The sequence below is a fragment of the Neoarius graeffei genome, chromosome 24 (genome assembly GCF_027579695.1).
Source record: "Neoarius graeffei isolate fNeoGra1 chromosome 24, fNeoGra1.pri, whole genome shotgun sequence".
Lineage (NCBI taxonomy): Eukaryota > Metazoa > Chordata > Actinopteri > Siluriformes > Ariidae > Neoarius > Neoarius graeffei.
This window is the reverse complement of record NC_083592.1, coordinates 36,445,606-36,465,661: the sequence shown is the minus strand read 5'-3', so window position 1 is coordinate 36,465,661 and position 20,056 is coordinate 36,445,606. Positions and strand designations below refer to the sequence as shown.

The window sequence follows — 20,056 nt, the reverse complement described above, 5'->3', positions numbered from 1 at the left end:
TCACTGTGCTCCATGGTATAGCTAATGCCGTGGAAATGTTTTTGCACCCTTCTCCTGACTGATACCTTTCAACAATGAGATCCCTTCGATGCTTTGTAAGCTCTCTGTGAACCCTGGCTTTTGCTGGAGGATGCAACTGAGTAAATGTCTGAACTTTATTTGGGGTTAATCAGAGTCATTTTAATTGATGGCAGGTGTGAACCCAAAAAGACTGAATGCTGTAATTCAATCAAAAGGTGCTTCAACAAAGTATTAGTTTAAGGGTGTGCACACTTATGCAACCAGCTTATTGTACATGTTTTTTTTTTTTTTTTAAATGTTTTTCCCCCTAACAGATTTGTTTTTCAATTCAATTGTACAGGTTATAGGTCACATTAAAGTTTGGGAAAAGTTTTGAAATGATTTATCGTGGTCTCATTTTTTTTTTTTTTTTTACATCAGGAAAAACCTACTGTATCATGTCCCACTTCTGTTCTAAATTGGCATGAGCAAAAGCTTTCCCTGAGCTAGTCAGTACTACAGTCAGCTATTGTTTGCACATTACCTGTATGTACTTTGTGTAAGAGTAAATTTCCTTGGGTGTAGCCTTCTACAGCAAATAAACCCAACTGCTTCGAAAACCATTTTCTGTTTAAGGAGCTTGTGCACCATGGAGGACCGAGTTTTGGCTTTGAAAAACAGAATAATGAAGCATCCTCTGGTGAAAAAGGAAAAGTTGAATCCTAAAACATGGATTAATTCAGAGCATGTTAAAGATTTCACAGATTTCATCCTCCAGAAAGAGCCAGAGCCAAACACAGATTTCGATAATGTGGAGATGTGTAAGTACACCCTGGAATACAGAATTAGTTGAATTGTTTAGGAGCAGCCTGGTTGTTTTGAACCACTTTAAACAATTATTTCTTTATAGTTGAAGTGATTGTTGTTTTGTTCAGTATGCATTATATTTATTGATGAAGACAGCCTAAACAACTAAGATAAATGGCTCGGTTTATTCGTCATTTGCTTCTTTGCTCTAGTGCTACAGACAGAAAAAGAATACATCGAAGCAGCAAAAAGGAACGATGTGGAAACCATGAAGCTTTTAGGACGGGCTGTGAACGTTAATGCTAAAAACGTGGTACGTCAATAACATCATTTGCCTGTGTTCCATGAAGTTCATGTGAAAAATCACCAATCAGTATCATTAAATTGCCTGAGAAGCAAAAAATGCTGGATTTTATTATTGTTAGTTGACTCAAATCTGCCTCAGAGGCAGCATTCCACTCCATTATTTAATAACTGGCACACCTTTACATTTCCTAATAAAGTACACAGACTGTAAGCAAGCTACCTATGCAGATACTTAGCTAATAGTCAATATATTGTTAGTTAATATAAATAGATTTCAAAAAAGTTGGGACGGTAAAGCATTTACTACTTTATAATGTTGCCATTCCTTCTCACAACACTTAAAAGGTGTTTAGGGACTGAAGACGGCAAGTGATGAAGTGTTTCAGGTGTGATTTTGTCCCTTTCTTCCTGCAAACAGGTCTTAAGGTGTGCAGCAGTCAGTGTCGTCAATATCTTACGGTATTTTTCATTTCAAAATTTGCCACACGTTCTCTACTGGGGGCAGAGGGGACAGACACCTTTAACAGTTCTTGATGCCTTGATGCAGTGCTGTCTGAGGGATCGGAGATTGCACACAGGTGTTCAGCTTAGGCTTGTGCCCTTGCCCTTTACGCACCGAAATTCCTCCAGATTCCTTGACTCGTTTAATAATAATATGCACCGTAGAGGGCGAAATATCCAAATCCCTTCCTATCTTTCTTTGAGGAACATGTTTTTTAATATTTCAATCATTTTCTCATGCATTTCTTGACAACCTGGAGATCATCGGTCCATCTTTGCTCCTCAAAGACTAGTCTTTTCCTGGATACTGCTTTTGTACCAAATCATGACTCACCTGTTGATATCATCTGTTTCAAATCACATCATTATTTAATTGTTTTATCTCATTACTAGCCCTAAATTGCTCCCGTCCCAACTTGTTTTTAGAATGTGTTACAGGCCTCAAACATAGGAATGGATGTACAGTTAGGTCCATAAATATTTGGACAGAAACATTTTTCTAATTTTGGTTCTGTACATTACCACAATGAATTTTGAACAAAACAATTCAGATGCAGTTGAAGTTCAGACTTTCGGCTTTAATTCAGTGGGTTGAACAAAATGATTGTATAAAAATGTGAGGAACTAAAGCATTTTCTAAACACAATCCCTTCATTTCAGGGGCTCAAAAGTAATTGGACAAATTAAATAATTGTAAATAAAATGTTCATTTCTAATACTTGGTTGAAAACCCTCTGTTGGCAATGACTGCCTGAAGTCTTGAACTCATGGACATCACCAGACGCTGTGTTTCCTCCTTTTTAATGCTCTGCCAGGCCTTTACTGCAGCGGTTTTCAGTTGCTGTTTGTTTGTGGGCCTTTCTGTCTGAAGTTTAGTCTTTAACAAGTGAAATGCATGCTCAATTGGGTTGAGATCAGGTGACTGACTTGGCCATTCAAGAATATTCCACTTCTTTGCTTTTATAAACTCCTGGGTTGCTTTGGCTTTATGTTTTGGGTCATTGCCCATCTGTATTATGAAACGCCGACCAATCAGTTTGGCTGCATTTGGCTGGATTTGAGCACACAGTATGTCTCTGAAGACCTCAGAATTCATCCGGCTGCTTCTGTCCTGTGTCACATCATCAATAAACACTAGCGACCCAGTGCCACTGGCAGCCATGCATGCCCAAGCCATCACACTGCCTCCGCCGTGTTTTACAGATGATGTGGTATGCTTTGGATCATGAGCTGTACCACACCTTCACCATACTTTTTTCTTTCCATCATTCTGGTAGAGGTTGATCTTGGTTTCACCTGTCCAAAGAATGTTCTTCCAGAACTGTGCTGGCTTTTTTAGATGTTTTTTAGCAAAGTCCAATCTAGCCTTTTTATTCTTGAGGCTTATGAGTGGCTTGCACCGTGCAGTGAACCCTCTGTATTTACTTTCATGCAGTCTTCTCTTTATGGTAGATTTGGATATTGATAGGCCTACCTCCTGGAGAGTGTTGTTCACTTGGTTGGCTGTTGTGAAGGGGTTCCTCTTCACCATGGAAATTATTCTGCGATCACCCACCACTGTTGTCTTCTGTGGGCGTCCAGGTCTTTTTGCATTGATGAGTTCACCAGTGCTTTCTTTCTTTCTCAGGATGTACCAAACTGTAGATTTTGCCACTCCTAATATGTAGCAATTTCTCGGATGGGTTTTTTCTGTTTTCGCAGCTTAAGGATGGCTTGTTTCACCTGCATGGAGAGCTCCTTTGGCCTCATGTTTTCTTCACAGCAAAATCTTCCAGATGCAAGCACCACACCTCAAATCAACTCCAGGGCCTTTTATCTGCTTAATTGAGAATGACATAACGAAGGAATTGCCCACACCTGCCCATGAAATAGCCTTTGAGTCAATTGTCCAATTACTTTTGGTCCCTTTAAAAACAGGGTGGCACATGTTAAGGAGCTGAAACTCCTAAACCCTTCATCCAATTTTAATGTGGATACCCTCAAATGAAAGCTTAAAGTCTGGACTTTATGTCCATGTCATAACTATAACCTGAATATGTTTCAGTAAACAGGTAAAAAAGCAAAATTTGTGTCAGTGTCCAAATATATATGGACCTAACTGTATATTAACCAATGAAATGAAGTTGACCAGAGAAAACATGAAGCATCTTGGGTTCATACTGTCTGCAATGAAATACAAGTCAAAGTCAATTTAGAAATCACTGCTTTCTTTTTTTATTTGTACTTTCCATACCATCCCAACTTTTTCTGATTTGGGGTTGTACAGTGGTGCTTGAAAGTTTGTGAACCCTTTAGAATTTTCTATATTTCTGCATAAATATGACCTAAAATAACATCAGATTTTCACACAAGTCCTAAAAGTAGATAAAGAGAACCCAGTTAAACAAATCAGACAAAAATATACTAAATACTTGGTCATTTATTTATTTAGGAAAATGATCCAATATTACATATCTGTGAGTGGCAAAAGTATGTGAGCCTTTGCTTTCAGTATCTGGTGTGACCCCCTTGTGCAGCAATAACTGCAACTAAATGTTTCCGGTAACTGCTGATCAGTCCTGCACACCGGCTTGGAGGAATTTTAGCCTGTTCCTCCGTACAGACCAGCTTCAACTCTGGGATGTTGGTGGGTTTCCTCACATGAACTGCTCGCTTCAGGTCCTTCCACAATATTTCGATTGGATTAAGGTCAGGACTTTGACTTGGCCATTCCAAAACATTCACTTTATTCTTCTTTAACCATTCTTTGGTAGAATGACTTGTGTGCTTAGGGTCGTTGTCTTGCTGCATGACCCACCTTCTCTTGAGATTCAGTTCATGGACAGATGTCCTGACATTTTCCTTTAGAATTCGCTGGTATAATTCAGAATTCATTGTTCCATCAATGATGGCAAGCCGTCCTGGCCCAGATGCAGCAAAACAGGCCCAAATCATGATATTACCACCACCATGTTTCACAGATGGGATAAGGTTCTTATGCTAGAATGCAGTGTTTTCCTTTCCCCAAACATAACACTTCTCATTTAAACTAAAAAGTTCTATTTTGGTCTCATCTGTCCACAAAACATTTTTCCAATAGCCTTTTGGCTTGTCCATGTGATCTTTAGCAAACTGCAGACGAGCAGCAATGTTCTTTTTGGAGAACAGTGGCTTTCTCCTTGCAACCCTGCCATGCACACCATTGTTGTCCAGTGTTCTTCGGATGGTGGACTCATGAACATTAACATTAGCCAATGTGAGAGGCCTTCAGTTGCTTAGAAGTTACCCTGGGGTCCTTTGTGACCTCACCAACTATTACACGCCTTACTCTTGGAGTGATCTTTGTTGGTCGACCACTCCTGGGGAGGGTAACAATGGTCTTGAATTTCCTCCATTTGTACACAATCTGTCTGACTGAGGATTGGTGGAGTCCAAACTCTTTAGAGATGGTTTTGTAACCTTTTCCAGCCTGATGAGCATCAACAACGCTTTTTCTGAGGTCCTCAGAAATCTCCTTTGTTCATGCCATGATATGCTTCCACAAACATGTGTTGTGAAGATCAGACTTTGATAGATCCCTGTTCTTTAAATAAAACAGGGTGCCCACTCACACCTGATTGTCATCCCATTGATTGAAAACACCTGACTCTAATTTCACCTTCAAATTAACTGCTAATCCTAGAGGTTCACATACTTTTGCCACTCACAGATATGTAATATTGGATCATTTTCCTCAATAAATAAATGACCAAGTATAATATTTTTGTCTCATTTGTTTAACTGGGTTCTCTTTATCTACTTTTAGGACTTGTGTGAAAATCTGATGATGTTTTAGGTCATATTTATGCAGAAATATAGAAAATTCTAAAGGGTTCACAAACTTTCAAGCACCACTGTATAAGCTGATGCAATGTCGGAGTAAATAACGTTATTTGACAGCAATATGTGGCCCATAGACTCTCAAGGTTAAATCTCTGGTTTAATTCTGTGGGAGAACTCTTAAAGACTCTCTGTAGAAATGTACAACAATGTTTGTTCCCCCCGATCAAAGAGTATTCACAGTAGAATTCATTTAGGAAGTGATGGATCTGTAACTATGAAAAGAACTCTTGAATAACCCTTTTTTCCAGGGTAGAGGTTCAGAAACCACTTTTAAGGAAATTCTTCTTGTTGAAACCTTCTAGATTGATTAATATTAATCTAGAACTTTCTAAATCACTCTTCTCGCCTCTTAGCACCATCGAACTGCACTTCACTATGCTGTAGCCCGCAAAAACACAGAAGCTGTTGATCTCCTTCTTAGAAGAAGAGCAAAACTAGACTTGCAGGACAAGGTATGACATGACATATGTGACGTTCATATGAGACCGGAATACTCTGAATACGCCAGATTTGAGGACATACTGCATCTAGTTTTACATCATCCTACATCTTCCTACACAGTTTGGAGTCACTGCTATTCACCTTGCTGCATGGTTTGGCAGTTTGGAAATCCTGAAGCTCCTTGTACAGGGTGGTGCTGATCAGAGGGTTTTGAACAAGGTGACGTTGTGATCATCTTACTAAATCTAAATTCAGTATCAGTATCATGTCTCCTATGGTGAAATATTTTTGACATCAGCATCCTGGTTTAAAGCTCGTCATTTCTGACTTCAGGAAGGGATGAACATGATGCATTGTGCTGCAGTGAACGATCACACAGACATCATGGCGTACATTGTTGATGACCTTCAAATGAAAGAACTCAACAAAGAAGATCATGTATGATATCATGATTTACTCTTTTATTTCTAATTGCTAAACAGAAGCTGCAATTTCCATGATCTTTTAACCCAAATACCCCTTCAGCGAAAATAACATAAAACATAAAAGGAGTTTTCAATATAACAGTTACTCATACTGTACAATACATTTAACAGTTATTCCATGAAATCGAGTCATGCATAAGCTTATAAGCCAATGAAGCGCGTAGCAACGAGTTGGCTATAAGCCATGTACGATGAGATTGAGTGGAATAACTGATTTATTATATCCACGTTCACTGGATTTTGAGAAACGGAGCATTTTTATTTTTTGCAAATTCAATAAATAAAAACTTTATCCAAAACGTCCGACAAAATCATTTCCGCTTAGAATGTAAACAAACCGGCAAAATGACAGTAGCAATTTGTGAAAAATGCTAAAATAATGATTCTTGAAAAATAAAAAAAGGACACTTTCTTACCATCAAATACTTTTATTCCATATTTTGTTGCTTTTTTGTATTTTTGGGGGTTTTGTTTTCAAGTAGTTTTTATTTTGTCCTCAGTCGGTTCAGCAACATGCACCGCCATTTTGTTTTTCTCTACTCATGGTGTATGAGCTGATATCCTAGTAGTAGAGTAGCCAATCAGAGCGTGCGATTGCTCATATCCAGTGAATGTGGATAGAATACTATACACTGTATCTCGGCTAGAAAATGTATGTCATTTAATAATAAAGAGTTTGACAGTTACTTTGATGCGACCTCCATAACTACATATTTATGTTTTAACTACCAAAATGTTTGAGTGTCAGTTTTGGTTTTATAACCTTGATAGGAATTTATAAACCTTTTGTTTCTTAACGAAGCCACTTCTCCATTTTGCATTAATTGCAGCATGTTTTATGTTTATGTTCTAATGCATAGAACATAATGCATTTAATTATAAAGTCGGTTCTGATGCACAGTAAGTATTATTTGGTTACTTATCGTATTAAATCCATTTAATTATGTCAGTAATACTACTTAAATAAAATTTACAGTAGTACCATTTTCTTTTTTCTCTTAAAATATGCTTCCTGTTCCATTACAGACTTAAAAGTATCACTTGAATTCAGGGTATCGTATTAATAGATCCAAAATCCTGGATATACAATAGCAGTTTGTTGATGTGTGTTAGCATGGAAACAGGCCATTTGCTGTAGCAGCGGAGCACGGCTGCGTGCGGATGTTGCAGATGCTGATGGAAGAACCTTACAAGATGGCCACCATGGAGGAAAATCAGGTCCACATCACATTTCCTACAAAATATTTGCATTTTCCTTCCTTAAACCAGGTCATAGTCCTGATTAGTTGTTAGAAACATTAACCAGAATAATTTAAGATTCTCTGTTAGTGACCAAAATGTTGTGTTCTGCCTTTCAGAATGGCTCTTCATTAATAACTGCTCAGTTGTATGCTTAATTCTGCCTTGGTAGTGTACGACAAATGGATAAATACACATCTTAATGCTACATAAGAATGTTACACAACTAACTTGTTATATGTAATTATTTGTATCGCAAAACTAATTTTTCTTTGGTCATGCACACTACACTGAGTGCAGAATTATTAGGCAAGTGAGTATTTTGACCACAACATCCTTTTAATGCATGTTGTCCCACTCCAAGCTGTTTAGGCTTGAAAGCCTACTACCAATTAAGTATATCAGGTGCTGTGCATCTGTGTAATGAGAGGGGGTGTGGTCTAATGACATCAACACCCTATATCAGGTGTGCATAATTATTAGGCAACCTCTTTTCCTCTGGCAAAATGGGTCAGAAGAGAGAGCTGACAGACTTTGAAAAGTATAAAATTGTGAGATGTCTTGCAGACGGATGCAGCACTCTTGAAATTGCGAAGATGTTGAAACGTGATCACCGAACAATCAAGCGTTTCATTGCAAATAGTCAACAGGGTCGAAAGAAGCGTGTGGGGGGAAAAAAAGGCGCAAAATAACTGCACATGATCTGTGGAAAATCAAGCGTGAAGCTAACAAGCAGCCATTAGCATCCAGTTCTGCCATATTCCAGAGTTGCAACATTCCTGGAGTGTCAAAGAGTACAAGGTGTGCAATACTGAGGGACATGGCCAAGGTAAGGAAGGCTGAAAAACAACCACCACTGAGTAAGGCACACAAGATAAAACGTCAAGACTGGGCCAAGAAATATCTTAAGACTGATTTTTCTAAGGTGCTGTGGTCTGATGAGATGAGAGTGACTCTTGATGGGCCTGTGGCTGGATCAGTAATGGGCACAGAGCTCCACTCCGACTCAGACGCCAGCAAGGTGGAGGTGGAGTACTGCTATGGGCTGGTATCATCAAAGACGAGCTTGTTGGACCTTTTCGAGTTGAGGATGGACTCAAACTCAACTCCCAGACCTACTGCCAGTTCCTGGAATAAACCTTCTTCAAGCAGTGGTATAGGAAAAAGTCAGCATCTTTCAAGAAGAACATGATTTTCATGCAGGATAATGCTCCATCTCATGCGTCCAAATACTCCACTGCGTGGCTAGCCAGTAAAGGTCTGAAAGGTGAAAAAAATAATGACATGGCCCCCTTGTTCACCTGACCTAAACCCCATAGAGAACCTGTGGTCCATTATAAAACGTGAGGTCTACAAAGAGGGAAAACAGTACACCTCTCTGAACAGCGTCTGGGAGGCCGTGGTTGCTGCTGCACACAATGTTGGTCGTGAACAGATAAAGAAATTGACAGAATCTATGGATGGAAGGCTTTTGAGTGTCCTCATGAAGAAGGGTGGCTATATTGGTCACTGATTTGTTTTTGTTTTGTGTTTGAATGTCAGATATGTTTATTTGCAAATCTGGAGTTGTCATATCAGTGTACCTGGTGAAAATAAATAAGTGAAATGGCTACATATTTGGTTTTTATTAAGTTGCCTAATAATTCTGCACAGTGAAAGTTACCTGAACACATACATATTCTCCTAAAATGGCCAAAACTAAAAACACCCCACTCTAACTTCCATACATATTCAGCTTTGATATTTATGAGTCTTTTTGTTTGATTGAGAACATAGTTGTTGTTCAATAATAAAACTAATCCTCAAAAATACAACTTGCCTAATAATTCTGCACTCCGTGTATATGGCCAAAAGTTTGTGGACACCTGACCATCACACTCATACTGTATGTGCTCGTTGGACATACCATTACAGATTTAGTCCCCTTTTGCTGTCTTCTCTTCTTTGAAGGCTTTTCGCTAGAATTTGGAGTGCGGCAATAGGGATTTGCTCATTCAGCTACAAGAACGTTAGTGAAGTCAGGCTTTGGTGTTGTATGAGGAGGTCTGGGGTGCGGTTGGTGTTCCAATTGATCTCAAAAGTGTTCAGTGGGGTTGAGGTATGGACTCTGTGCAGGCCACCTGAGTTTTCCCACTCCAACCTGGCTTTATGGATCTCACTTTGTGTCCAGGAACGTTGTCATGCTACAAAATACAAAGACATCCTAGACAATTGCATGCTTCCAACTTTGTGGCAAGTTTGGGGAAGAACTACATATGGGCATGATGGTCAAGCATCCATATACTTTTGGTGATATAGTGTAGATATTGAATTCCAAGAAAAGTGCTTTCCAATACAAGTGTGCATAAAGAGACAAGGCTGTCAAGAAAACGGCCTCACAGCGATGTGTTTGTCCAACTCTCAGCAGAAAGGAGACACACCTTTACATCTTGCTGCTAAGAATGGTCATCTCGGTGCCGTGCAGCTGCTGCTTGATTATTTTGAAGTCCGTAATGAAGTCAATCATGTGAGTGTAGACGAATGTAAAGCTAACTATCTGAACAGTCCTGGGTGAAATGTCATAAAATTACTGTAGTATTGGAATACCTTATTGTCCTATGTAATAAGAAAGCATCCAGATTTCTACAGTATAATACACGTATTGGGTGCCATGCTCTTAGTGTAACCTCATCTGTCATTTGTTTAAAGGCTGGGGAAACACCATTATATTTAGCTGCTGATGGAGCTCATGAGGACTGTGTTTTGGCTCTCCTAGAAGCTGACTGTGACCCAAACATTCCCACTACAGTATGTAAGAAATCCCTTTGGAAGCACCAAGAGCTCAAAGGACTTTGTTTTTATCAGTCCATTAGTGAGCTGATTCCACAAATTAACTTGTGTTTTCAGTGTAATCTTGCTTTCTTAATATTTGCTTTCAGAACAGAATCAGCCCTCTCCATTTGGTGTGTGAAAAGGGCTACATGCCAGTGGTGAAGCTCCTTATTGATCATGGTGCTCAGATGAATATTCAAAACCAAGTAAATCCCTAAAACTATTCTTCACGACACCAAAACATGCATTGTAACTTTCTTTTAAGATTGTGTGAATCTAATATGATGTACATAACCAGGGTTGGCGAATGATACAGTGGTGCTTGAAAGTTTGTGAACCCTTTAGAATTTTCTATATTTCTGCATAAATATGACCTAAAACATCATCAGATTTTCACACAAGTCCTAAAAGTAGATAAAGAGAACCCAGTTAAACAAATGAGACAAAAATATTCTACTTGGTCATTTATTTATTGAGGAAAATGATCCAATATTACATATCTGTGAGTGGCAAAAGTATGTGAACCTCTAGGATTAGCAGTAAATTTAAAGGTGAAATTAGAGTCAGGTGTTTTCAATCAATGGGATGACAATCAGGTGTGAGTGGGCACCCTGTTTTATTTAAAGAACAGGGATCTATCAAAGTCTGATCTTCACAACACATGTTTGTGGAAGTGTATCATGGCACGAACAAAGGAGATTTCTGAGGACCTCAGAAAAAGCGTTGTTGATGCTCATCAGGCTGGAAAAGGTTACAGAACCATCTCTAAAGAGTTTGGACTCCACCAATCCACAGTCAGACAGATTGTGTACAAATGGAGGAAATACAAGACCATTGTTACCCTCCCCAGGAGTGGTTGACCAGCAAAGATCACTCCAAGAGCAAGGTGTGTAATAGTCATCAAGGTCACAAAAGACCCCAGGGTAACTTCTAAGCAACTGAAGGCCTCTCTCACATTGGCTAATGTTAAGGTTCATGAGTCCACCATCAGGAGAACACTGAACAACAATGGTGTGCATGGCAGGGTTGCAAGGAGAAAGCCACTGCTCTCCAAAAAGAACATTGCTGCTCATCTGCAGTTTGCAAAAGATCACGTGGACAAACCAGAAGGTTATTGGAAAAATGTTTTGTGGACGGATGAGATCAAAATAGAACTTTTTGGTTTAAATGAGAAGTGTTATGTTTGGAGAAAGGAAAGCACTGCATTCCAGCATCAGAACCTTATCCCATCTGTGAAACATGGTGGTGTCAGTATCATGGTTTGGGCCTGTTTTACTGCATCTGGGCCAGGACGGCTTGCCATCATTGATGGAACAATGAATTCTGAATTATACCAGCTAATTCTAAAGGAAAATGTCATGACATCTGTCCATGAAGTGAATCTCAAGAGAAGGTGGATCATGCAGCAAGACAGCAACCCTAAGCACACAAGTCATTCTACCAAAGAATGGTTAAAGAGGGATAAAGTTAATGTTTTGGAATGGCCAAGTCAAAGTCCTGACCTTAATCCAATGGAAATGTTGTGGAAGGACCTGAAGCGAGCAGTTCATGTGAGGAAACCCACCAACATCCCAGAGTTGAAGCTGTTCTGTACGGAGGAATGGGCTAAAATTCCTCCAAGCCGGTGTGCAGGACTGATCAACAGTTACCACAAGCATTTAGTTGCAGTTATTGCTGCACAAGGGGGTCACACCAGATACTGAAAGCAAAGGTTCACATACTTTTGCCACTCACAGATGTGTAATATTGGATCATTTTCCTCAATAAATAAATGACCAAGTATAATATTTTTCTCTCATTTGTTTAACTGGGTTCTCTTTATCTACTTTTAGCACTTGTGTGAAAATCTGATGATGTTTTAGGTCATATTTATGCAGACATATAGAAAATTCTAAAGGGTTCACAAACTTTCAAGCACCACTGTACATGAAAAAGTATGGGTATTGTGTTAATCTTGTGTGTGGAGGAAAAGTAGAGGTAGAGTTTACATATTGTACTTGAGTGGAAGTTTAATTGTACATCCACTAACAGTAAATGTACTCAAGTATGTATAATATTTAAAATTGAAACACGAATTAGTTTAACTGAACGTTATTTGTCCAACATTGTCTCGTGAAATTTCTTGTATGAAAATTTACAAAGGTCAGGGTTTGTAAGGATTAGCATGGGATCAGCGTTTATACTTTTGCTAACAATTTAAATTAATACAATTCAGAATTCTCATGACATTTGTTGCATAATGTACAGAAATTAAGTAAGACTAATATACACTATGTCCAAAAGTATGTGGACACCTCACCATCATACTCATACAGTGGTGCTTGAAAGTTTGTGAACCCTTTAGAATTTTCTATATTTCTGCATAAATATGACCGAAAACATCATCAGATTTTCACACAAGTCCTAAAAGTAGATAAAGAGAACCCAGTTAAACAAATGAGACAAAAATATTCTCTCATCTCATTATCTCTAGCTGCTTTATCCTTCTACAGGGTCGCAGGCAAGCTGGAGCCTATCCCAGCTGACTACGGGCGAAAGGCGGGGTACACCCTGGACAAGTCGCCAGGTCATCACAGGGCTGACACACAGACACAGACAACCATTCACACTCACATTCACACCTACGGTCAATTTAGAGTCACCAGTTAACCTAACCTGCATGTCTTTGGACTGTGGGGGAAACCGGAGCACCCGGAGGAAACCCACGCGGACACGGGGAGAACATGCAAACTCCACACAGAAAGGCCCTCACCGGCCACGGGGCTCGAACCCGGACCTTCTTGCTGTGAGGCGACAGCGCTAACCACTACACCACCGTGCCGCCCCACAAAAATATTATACTTGGCCATTTATTTATTGAGGAAAATGATCCAATATTACATATCTGTGAGTGGCAAAAGTATGTGAACCTCTAGGATTAGTAGTTAATTTGAAGGTGAAATTAGAGTCAGGTGTTTTCAATCAATGGGATGACAATCAGGTGTGAGTGGGCACCCTGTTTTATTTAAACAGGGATCTATCAAAGTCTGATCTTCACAACATGTTTGTGGAAGTGTATCATGGCACGAACAAAGGAGATTTCTGAGGACCTCAGAAAAAGCGTTGTTGATGCTCATCAGGCTGGAAAAGGTTACAGAACCATCTCTAAAGAGTTTGGACTCTACCAATTCACAGTCAGACAGACTGTGTACAAATGGAGGAAATTCAAGACCATTGTTACCCTCCCCAGGAGTGGTCGACCAACAAAGATCACTCCAAGAGTAAGGTGTGTAATAGTTGGCGAGGTCACAAAGGACCCCAGGGTAACTTCTAAGCAACTGAAGGCCTCTCTCACATTGGCTAATGTTAATGTTCATGAGTCCACCATCCAGAGAACACTGGACAACAATGGTGTGCATGGCAGGGTTGCAAGGAGAAAGCCACTGCTCTCCAAAAAGAACATTGCTGCTCATCTGCAGTTTGCTAAAGATCACGTGGACAAGCCAGAAGGCTACTGGAAAAATGTTTTGTGGACAGATGAGACCAAAATAGAACTTTTTGGTTTAAATGAGAAGCGTTATGTTTGGAGAAAGGAAAACACTGCATTCCAGCATAAGAACCTTATCCCATCTGTGAAACATGGTGGTGGTAGTATCATGGTTTGGGCCTGTTTTGCTGCATCTGGGCCAGGACGGCTTGCCATCATTGATGGAACAATGAATTCTGAATTATACCAGTGAATTCGAAAGGAAAATGTCAGGACATCTGTCCATGAACTGAATCTCAAGAGAAGGTGGGTCATGCAGCAAGACAACAACCGCACAAGTCGTTCTACCAAAGAATGGTTAAAGAAGAATAAAGTTCATGTTTTGGAATGGCCAAGTCAAAGTCCTGACCTTAATCTAATGGAAATGTTGTGGAAGGACCTGAAGCGAGCAGTTCATGTGAGGAAACCCACCAACATCTCAGAGTTGAAGCTGTTCTGTACGGAGGAACGGGCTAAAATTCCTCCAAGCCGGTGTGCAGGACTGATCAACAGTTACCGGAAACATTTAGTTGCAGTTATTGCTGCACAAGGGGGTCACACCAGATACTGAAAGTAAAGGTTCACATCCTTTTGCCACTCACAGATATGTAATATTGGATAATTTTCCTCAATAAATAAATGAGCAAGTATAATACTTTTGTCTCATTTGTTTAACTGGGTTCTCTTTATCTACTTTTAGGACTTGTGTGAAAATCTGATGATGTTTTAGGTCATATTTATGCAGAAATATTTGAAAATTCTAAAGGGTTCACAAACTTTCAAGCACCACTGTATATGCCCATTCCATACTCATGGGCATTAACATGGAGTTGGTCCTCCATTTGCTGTTATAATGACCTCCACTCTTCTGGAAAGGACTTTCACTCAATTTTGGAGCATGGCTGTGGGGATCTGTGCTCATTCAGCCACAAGAGCATTAGTATGGTTGGGCACTGATGTCCAGTGAGGAGACGAGGTGCACTGTCAGGATTCAAATTCATTCCATAGGCATACAGTGGGGTTGACATCAGGGCTTGGGCCACTTGAGACTTGAGTTTTCCACATCAGCATTGGCAAACCATGCGTTTATGGACTTTGTGCTTTTGGGCATTGTCATGGTGAAACAGGTTTGGGTCCTTTAGTTCCAGTGAAGAGAAATTGTAATGCTACAGCGTACAAGGACATTTTCAACAAGCATGCGCTTCCAACCTTGCGGCAACAGTTTGCAGAAGAACCACATATAGGTGTCCACATACTTTTGGCCATATGGTGTATCAAAAGAAAAAAAATATATTTTTGGTATTTGTGACAATTGGAAACTCAAAATGAAACTAATGTACAGTATTAGTGTTAATATTCAGTTGTACCAAGTATAAATCTGAAATGATGCTTAATTATAGTAATGAAATACAATCACGTAAGTACTTCCGTAAATAGTATAGATTGTGATGGAAATGTGCTTCTTAAAAAATACCTGAATATTGAAATGAAAAATACTTAAATTTGATATTAGCTCTTAAATATTCCTTATTGTTTCTAGCATTTACAGACACCATTTCACTTAGCAGTGAAGAACTGTTACACTACAGTGATTGAATCTCTGCTGGAATCTCACTGTGACACTGATCACACAGATCACGTAGGTTATTACTGACCAAATACCCTCTTTGGGACTAATGCAGTTCATTTATCCTTCTTACTATCTGTCCTTTAATCATCAATTCCATAAACCTTCTTCCCAAGTTTTTCCCCTTCCTCCCGTCATTGTACTTACTTACTTAAGACTACTTACTGATTTAACGTCTGCGTCCTTACTTGCTTTCTCAATATCCTTCCTTTCCATCAAACCTCCTTCAAAACTTACTTTCTCCCTCTTTCCTTCCTTCCTTCAGAACTTTTCTCTTGAAATTCCTTCCTGATTTTGTAAATACAGACTTCTGTGTTTAATATTACTTGATGATACTTTATTCCTTCATCACCTTTAGCTGGGCCAGACAGCGCTCCATATAGCAGCAGAATTGGGCAAAGTGGACGTGATTGAGATTATTCTGAAAGCTGGCGTAAATCTGGAGATTAAAGACAGGGTAAATCCTTACTGGGATACCAACAATTTCCAAATGAAGGCATAACCTTTTAATGAAGCTATTTGTTTTAAACTCCAGCAAGGTAAAACAGCCTTAGGTGTGGCAGCCAGAGCTGATGTCGTGATCATTGTAGACATGATCATCAAAGCTGAAAGATACTTCAGTTGGATAAAGGTGAGTACTCCAAACGTGCAGCGGAGACTGAACAAACCGAAGCTTTTCTTTATAATCCCTTTCATAATATAATTTGATATTAAATTTGAATGAGCGATTAATGTAATTTCACAGTACGTATGACATCATGCCAAAATGTCAGCGCAGCAGGTTTGTCTCGCTAGTGGGCTTTTCAATACAGTTTGATAAGCAATTAACTAACCAACAGAGACAGTTACTATTAGAGACTGTCTGGGGATAATGATGGATAATGTGCCTTGCTGTGTTATTTCAGCACTTGTGTTTTTTTAAGCATCTGGCCTTTCTCAGAATCGGACCTTTATTGTATTAGTCCAATACAGAAACTAATGAAGACCTTCATGATGAGTTTTCACTAACATTTAAACCGGACCACCGCGCTGAGACGAAACAGGTGCGCGGTATGCTGTGGAATCTGGCCTACAAACTTCTCAGCAAGAACGAGTGGAAGAAACTGGCAGAGCACTGGGCCTTTACTGAGGAACAGATTGCTGCCATTGAGGAGCAGTGGACAGGTGAGGAAACGTAATTTATTTAGTTTTACTTTATGCTGTAATTATGTTGTATCTACTGTACAAATATGTACAGCATGAGGACGTATTTTTGCATATAATCCGAGTGCAATCTCAGACACTGTATCCACAAGATCAGAGAAATCTTTTTTCAAAAATATTTAACAGTTATTCCATGAAATCGAGTCGTACATGACCTGATAGCCGACGAGGCACGTAGTGGCGAGTTGGCTATAAGCCATGTACGACGAGATTGAGTGGAATAACTGTTTTATTCTATCCACGTTCACTGGATTTTGAGAAGCGGAGCATTTGTTTTTTTACTTTCTTGCAAATTCGATAAATAACTTTATACAAAACAGCCGACAAAATCATTTCCACTTAGAATGTAAACAAACCGGCAAAATGACAGTAGCAACTTGTGAAAAATGCTATAATTCATTATCTCTCATTATCTCTAGCCGCTTTATCCTGTTCTACAGGGTCGCAGGCAAGCTGGAGCCTATCCCAGCTGACTACGGGCGAAAGGCGGGGTACACCCTGGACAAGTCGCCAGGTCATCACAGGGCTGACACATAGACACAGACAACCATTCACACTCACATTCACACCTACGGTCAATTTAGAGTCACCAGTTAACCTAACCTGCATGTCTTTGGACTGTGGGGGAAACCGGAGCACCCGGAGGAAACCCACGCGGACACGGGGAGAACATGCAAACTCCGCACAGAAAGGCCCTCATTGGCCGCTGGGCTCGAACCCAGGACCTTCTTGCTGTGAGGCGACAGTGCTAACCACTAACTACAAACTACACTAATACTACTCATCTCATTATCTCTAGCCGCTTTATCCTGTTCTACAGGGTCGCAGGCAAGCTGGAGCCTATCCCAGCTGACTACGGGCGAAAGGCGGGGTACACCCTGGACAAGTCGCCAGGTCATCACAGGGCTGACACATAGACAACCATTCACACTCACATTCACACCTACGGTCAATTTAGAGTCACCAGTTAACCTAACCTGCATGTCTTTGGACTGTGGGGGAAACCGGAGCACCCGGAGGAAACCCACGCGGACACGGGGAGAACATGCAAACTCCGCACAGAAAAGCCCTCGCCGGCCACGGGGCTCAAACCCGGACCTTCTTGCTATGAGGCGACAGTGCTAACCACTACACCACTGTGCCGCCCCTGCTATAATTCTTGTAAGAAAAAAAAAAAAAATACGTTCATCAAACACTTTCATTCCATATTTTGTTGCTTTTTTAAAAAAAATTTGGGGGGGGTTTTGTTTTCGAGTAGAGTTTTTATTTCATCCTCAGTTGGTTCAGCAAAACGCTCCGCCATTTTGTTTTTCTCTACCCACGGTATACGAGCTGATATCCTAGTAGTAGAGTAGCCAATCAGAGCGTGCGATTGCTCATATCCAGTGAATGTGGATAGAATAATATCTGCTCTGTACCTCCTGCTAAAACTGTGTTTGGAACTTGGGGATGAGGCAGGTAATACAATCTTTAAAAGTACTGCAAGATTGCAGATATTTTTGTCTCCTAAATAAGTTTCATTAATGAATGAATCACTAAGACGGTGTGTAAAAGTATCATATTCATCTCGTACCAAGTTCCACCATCCTTCATCCCGCAAGCCAGACCTCTCTTTGCTAGAGGTTGTCGTTTTGTAAATAAACATAGCCAAGAACACAAGATTAACTCAAACAGCTTCACGCAAAATTCTTTAATAAAATTTAAAGTTGGAATTCAGTTAACTTTTTTCATACTAGTGATTGTATCATGCTCCAAAAAGCTCACTGGATCATAAAAGTGTGTTTACCAGCATATACGGGCATGCACACCGAAGTGCAGTGAACAAATCTGATTGCCGTCTTCAAGATCCTGAAGGCTGTCGCCAGAAAAGCGTACAACAGATCAAATGCTCCAAACAGACTGCGTGCACTGGAATACTTAGAGACCTAGTGGTTTGTCTTTAGGTCCTAACAGTTACCAGGAGCATGGAAATAGAATGCTGCTCATTTGGCTCCATGAAGTGTTAGTTGCTCAGAGAAGCCCAGCTAAGGAGCTCTACCAGGGACTAATTGCTATTGGCAATACCAAAATGGCAGGTGAGATTAAGTTTTTCATTCCATACACTTTGTTCTTTTGAAAATCAAACCATTTAATCCAACTCGTAATGATTTAATGTTATTTCAAGTATACTAAATTTGTTCATTAGATTAACTCTTTTCCTGCTAGTTGATTTGATTGGTGTATCTGGCAACTTGTATATAATCCTGCCCTATTTGTTCTGACAGAAAAAGTAAGGCTGGAAGGAGAGGACAACGATAAACGGAGCTGTGAAATTTCATGAAAGCCTGGAAACTGAATGTACAAAATACTTTATTTCACACAGAGCCTTAAAGTGCCATTCCACCATTGGATGTATTCTTTGGCATAAAATACAATATATTTTATGACAACATGACTAGACAGAGAAATCTTTCAGCTTCAAAATGATAAACAATTTTTTGACAACGACAAGTATATTAATTTTGCGACCGAAGTCACCTACCCTTTTAATTTCCGCGCGGTAGTGAAACGTGATGTCATCGGCAGGTTCCCCTTCTTGTGTACCACGTGTCGGTCTATTTTTAGACCAGGAAACCCCCAAAGTGAGAGAGTCATTTCTCCTCGTATATGGGGGCCAAAAAAAATTGCGAAAAATTTTGAGTTAATCTTTCAGTTAGCTAGATTTATTGGTATTAGCTAGATTTATTGGTATTATTTTTATTGCGTTCTATCCGCCATTGCTGATAATATGTGCCACGTCACACGTCACGTGGTACACAAGAAGGGGAACCTGCCGATGACATCACACGCGGAAATTAAAAGGGTAGGTGACTCTGGTCGCAAAATTAATATACTTGTCGTTGTCAAAAAATTATGTTTGATATATCATTTTGAAGCTAAAAGATTTCTCTATCTAGTGATACCATTTATATATGTTGTCAAAATATATTGTATTTTATGCCAAAGAATACATCCAATGGTGGAATGGCACTTTAACAAGCAACAGCAGTCTCCAATTTTACTTCATGCACCGTGACGTTACATTAATAAACATACCTGTTTCTTCAAATCAACGATTCACATTCATTTTACCAACTCACAAAATCTCCAAATTGTGCAAACGTTTGACTTAACTTCCCACAAGCCGCTGCTGAAAATAATCGCATCATACATCAAGGGCAAACTGCCACACAGTGACGACAAAATACCATGAATTAAATAAAAGGCGTATCTCAAAATTCATTAGTATTA

At 39.7% G+C, this 20,056-nt stretch overlaps 1 protein-coding gene across 2 annotated transcripts; it reads left to right on the top strand.

Annotated features, from left to right (window-relative positions):
- The first annotated feature begins 648 nt into the window (after nt 1-648).
- ankdd1b (ankyrin repeat and death domain containing 1B) lies at nt 649-19,609 on the top strand. Of its 2 annotated transcripts, none has more exons than XM_060907156.1 (15): nt 649-821; nt 1,020-1,120; nt 5,829-5,927; nt 6,037-6,135; nt 6,250-6,354; nt 7,515-7,619; nt 10,048-10,146; nt 10,329-10,427; nt 10,559-10,657; nt 15,497-15,595; nt 15,942-16,040; nt 16,119-16,214; nt 16,546-16,747; nt 18,730-18,861; nt 19,051-19,609. In XM_060907156.1, exons 1-15 carry the CDS (start codon nt 650-652, stop codon nt 19,104-19,106), a joined length of 1,662 nt encoding a protein of 553 aa, XP_060763139.1. In that variant the 5' UTR covers nt 649; the 3' UTR covers nt 19,107-19,609. The 2 variants fall into 2 exon arrangements, with proteins under 2 accessions (XP_060763139.1, XP_060763138.1); XM_060907155.1 differs by having other exon boundaries at nt 10,045-10,146.
- The last annotated feature ends 447 nt before the right edge of the window (nt 19,610-20,056 follow it).

Excerpts from the sequence above, each read along its gene's own strand:
- ankdd1b (XM_060907155.1), top strand. The coding sequence starts at position 650 with ATGGAGGACCGAGTTTTGGCTTTGAAAAACAGAATAATGAAGCATCCT. Across the intron at positions 822-1,019 it reads TTTCGATAATGTGGAGATGT|TGCTACAGACAGAAAAAGAA; the intron begins GTAAGTACACCC and ends TCTTTGCTCTAG. Across the intron at positions 10,147-10,328 it reads TCCGTAATGAAGTCAATCAT|GCTGGGGAAACACCATTATA; the intron begins GTGAGTGTAGAC and ends ATTTGTTTAAAG.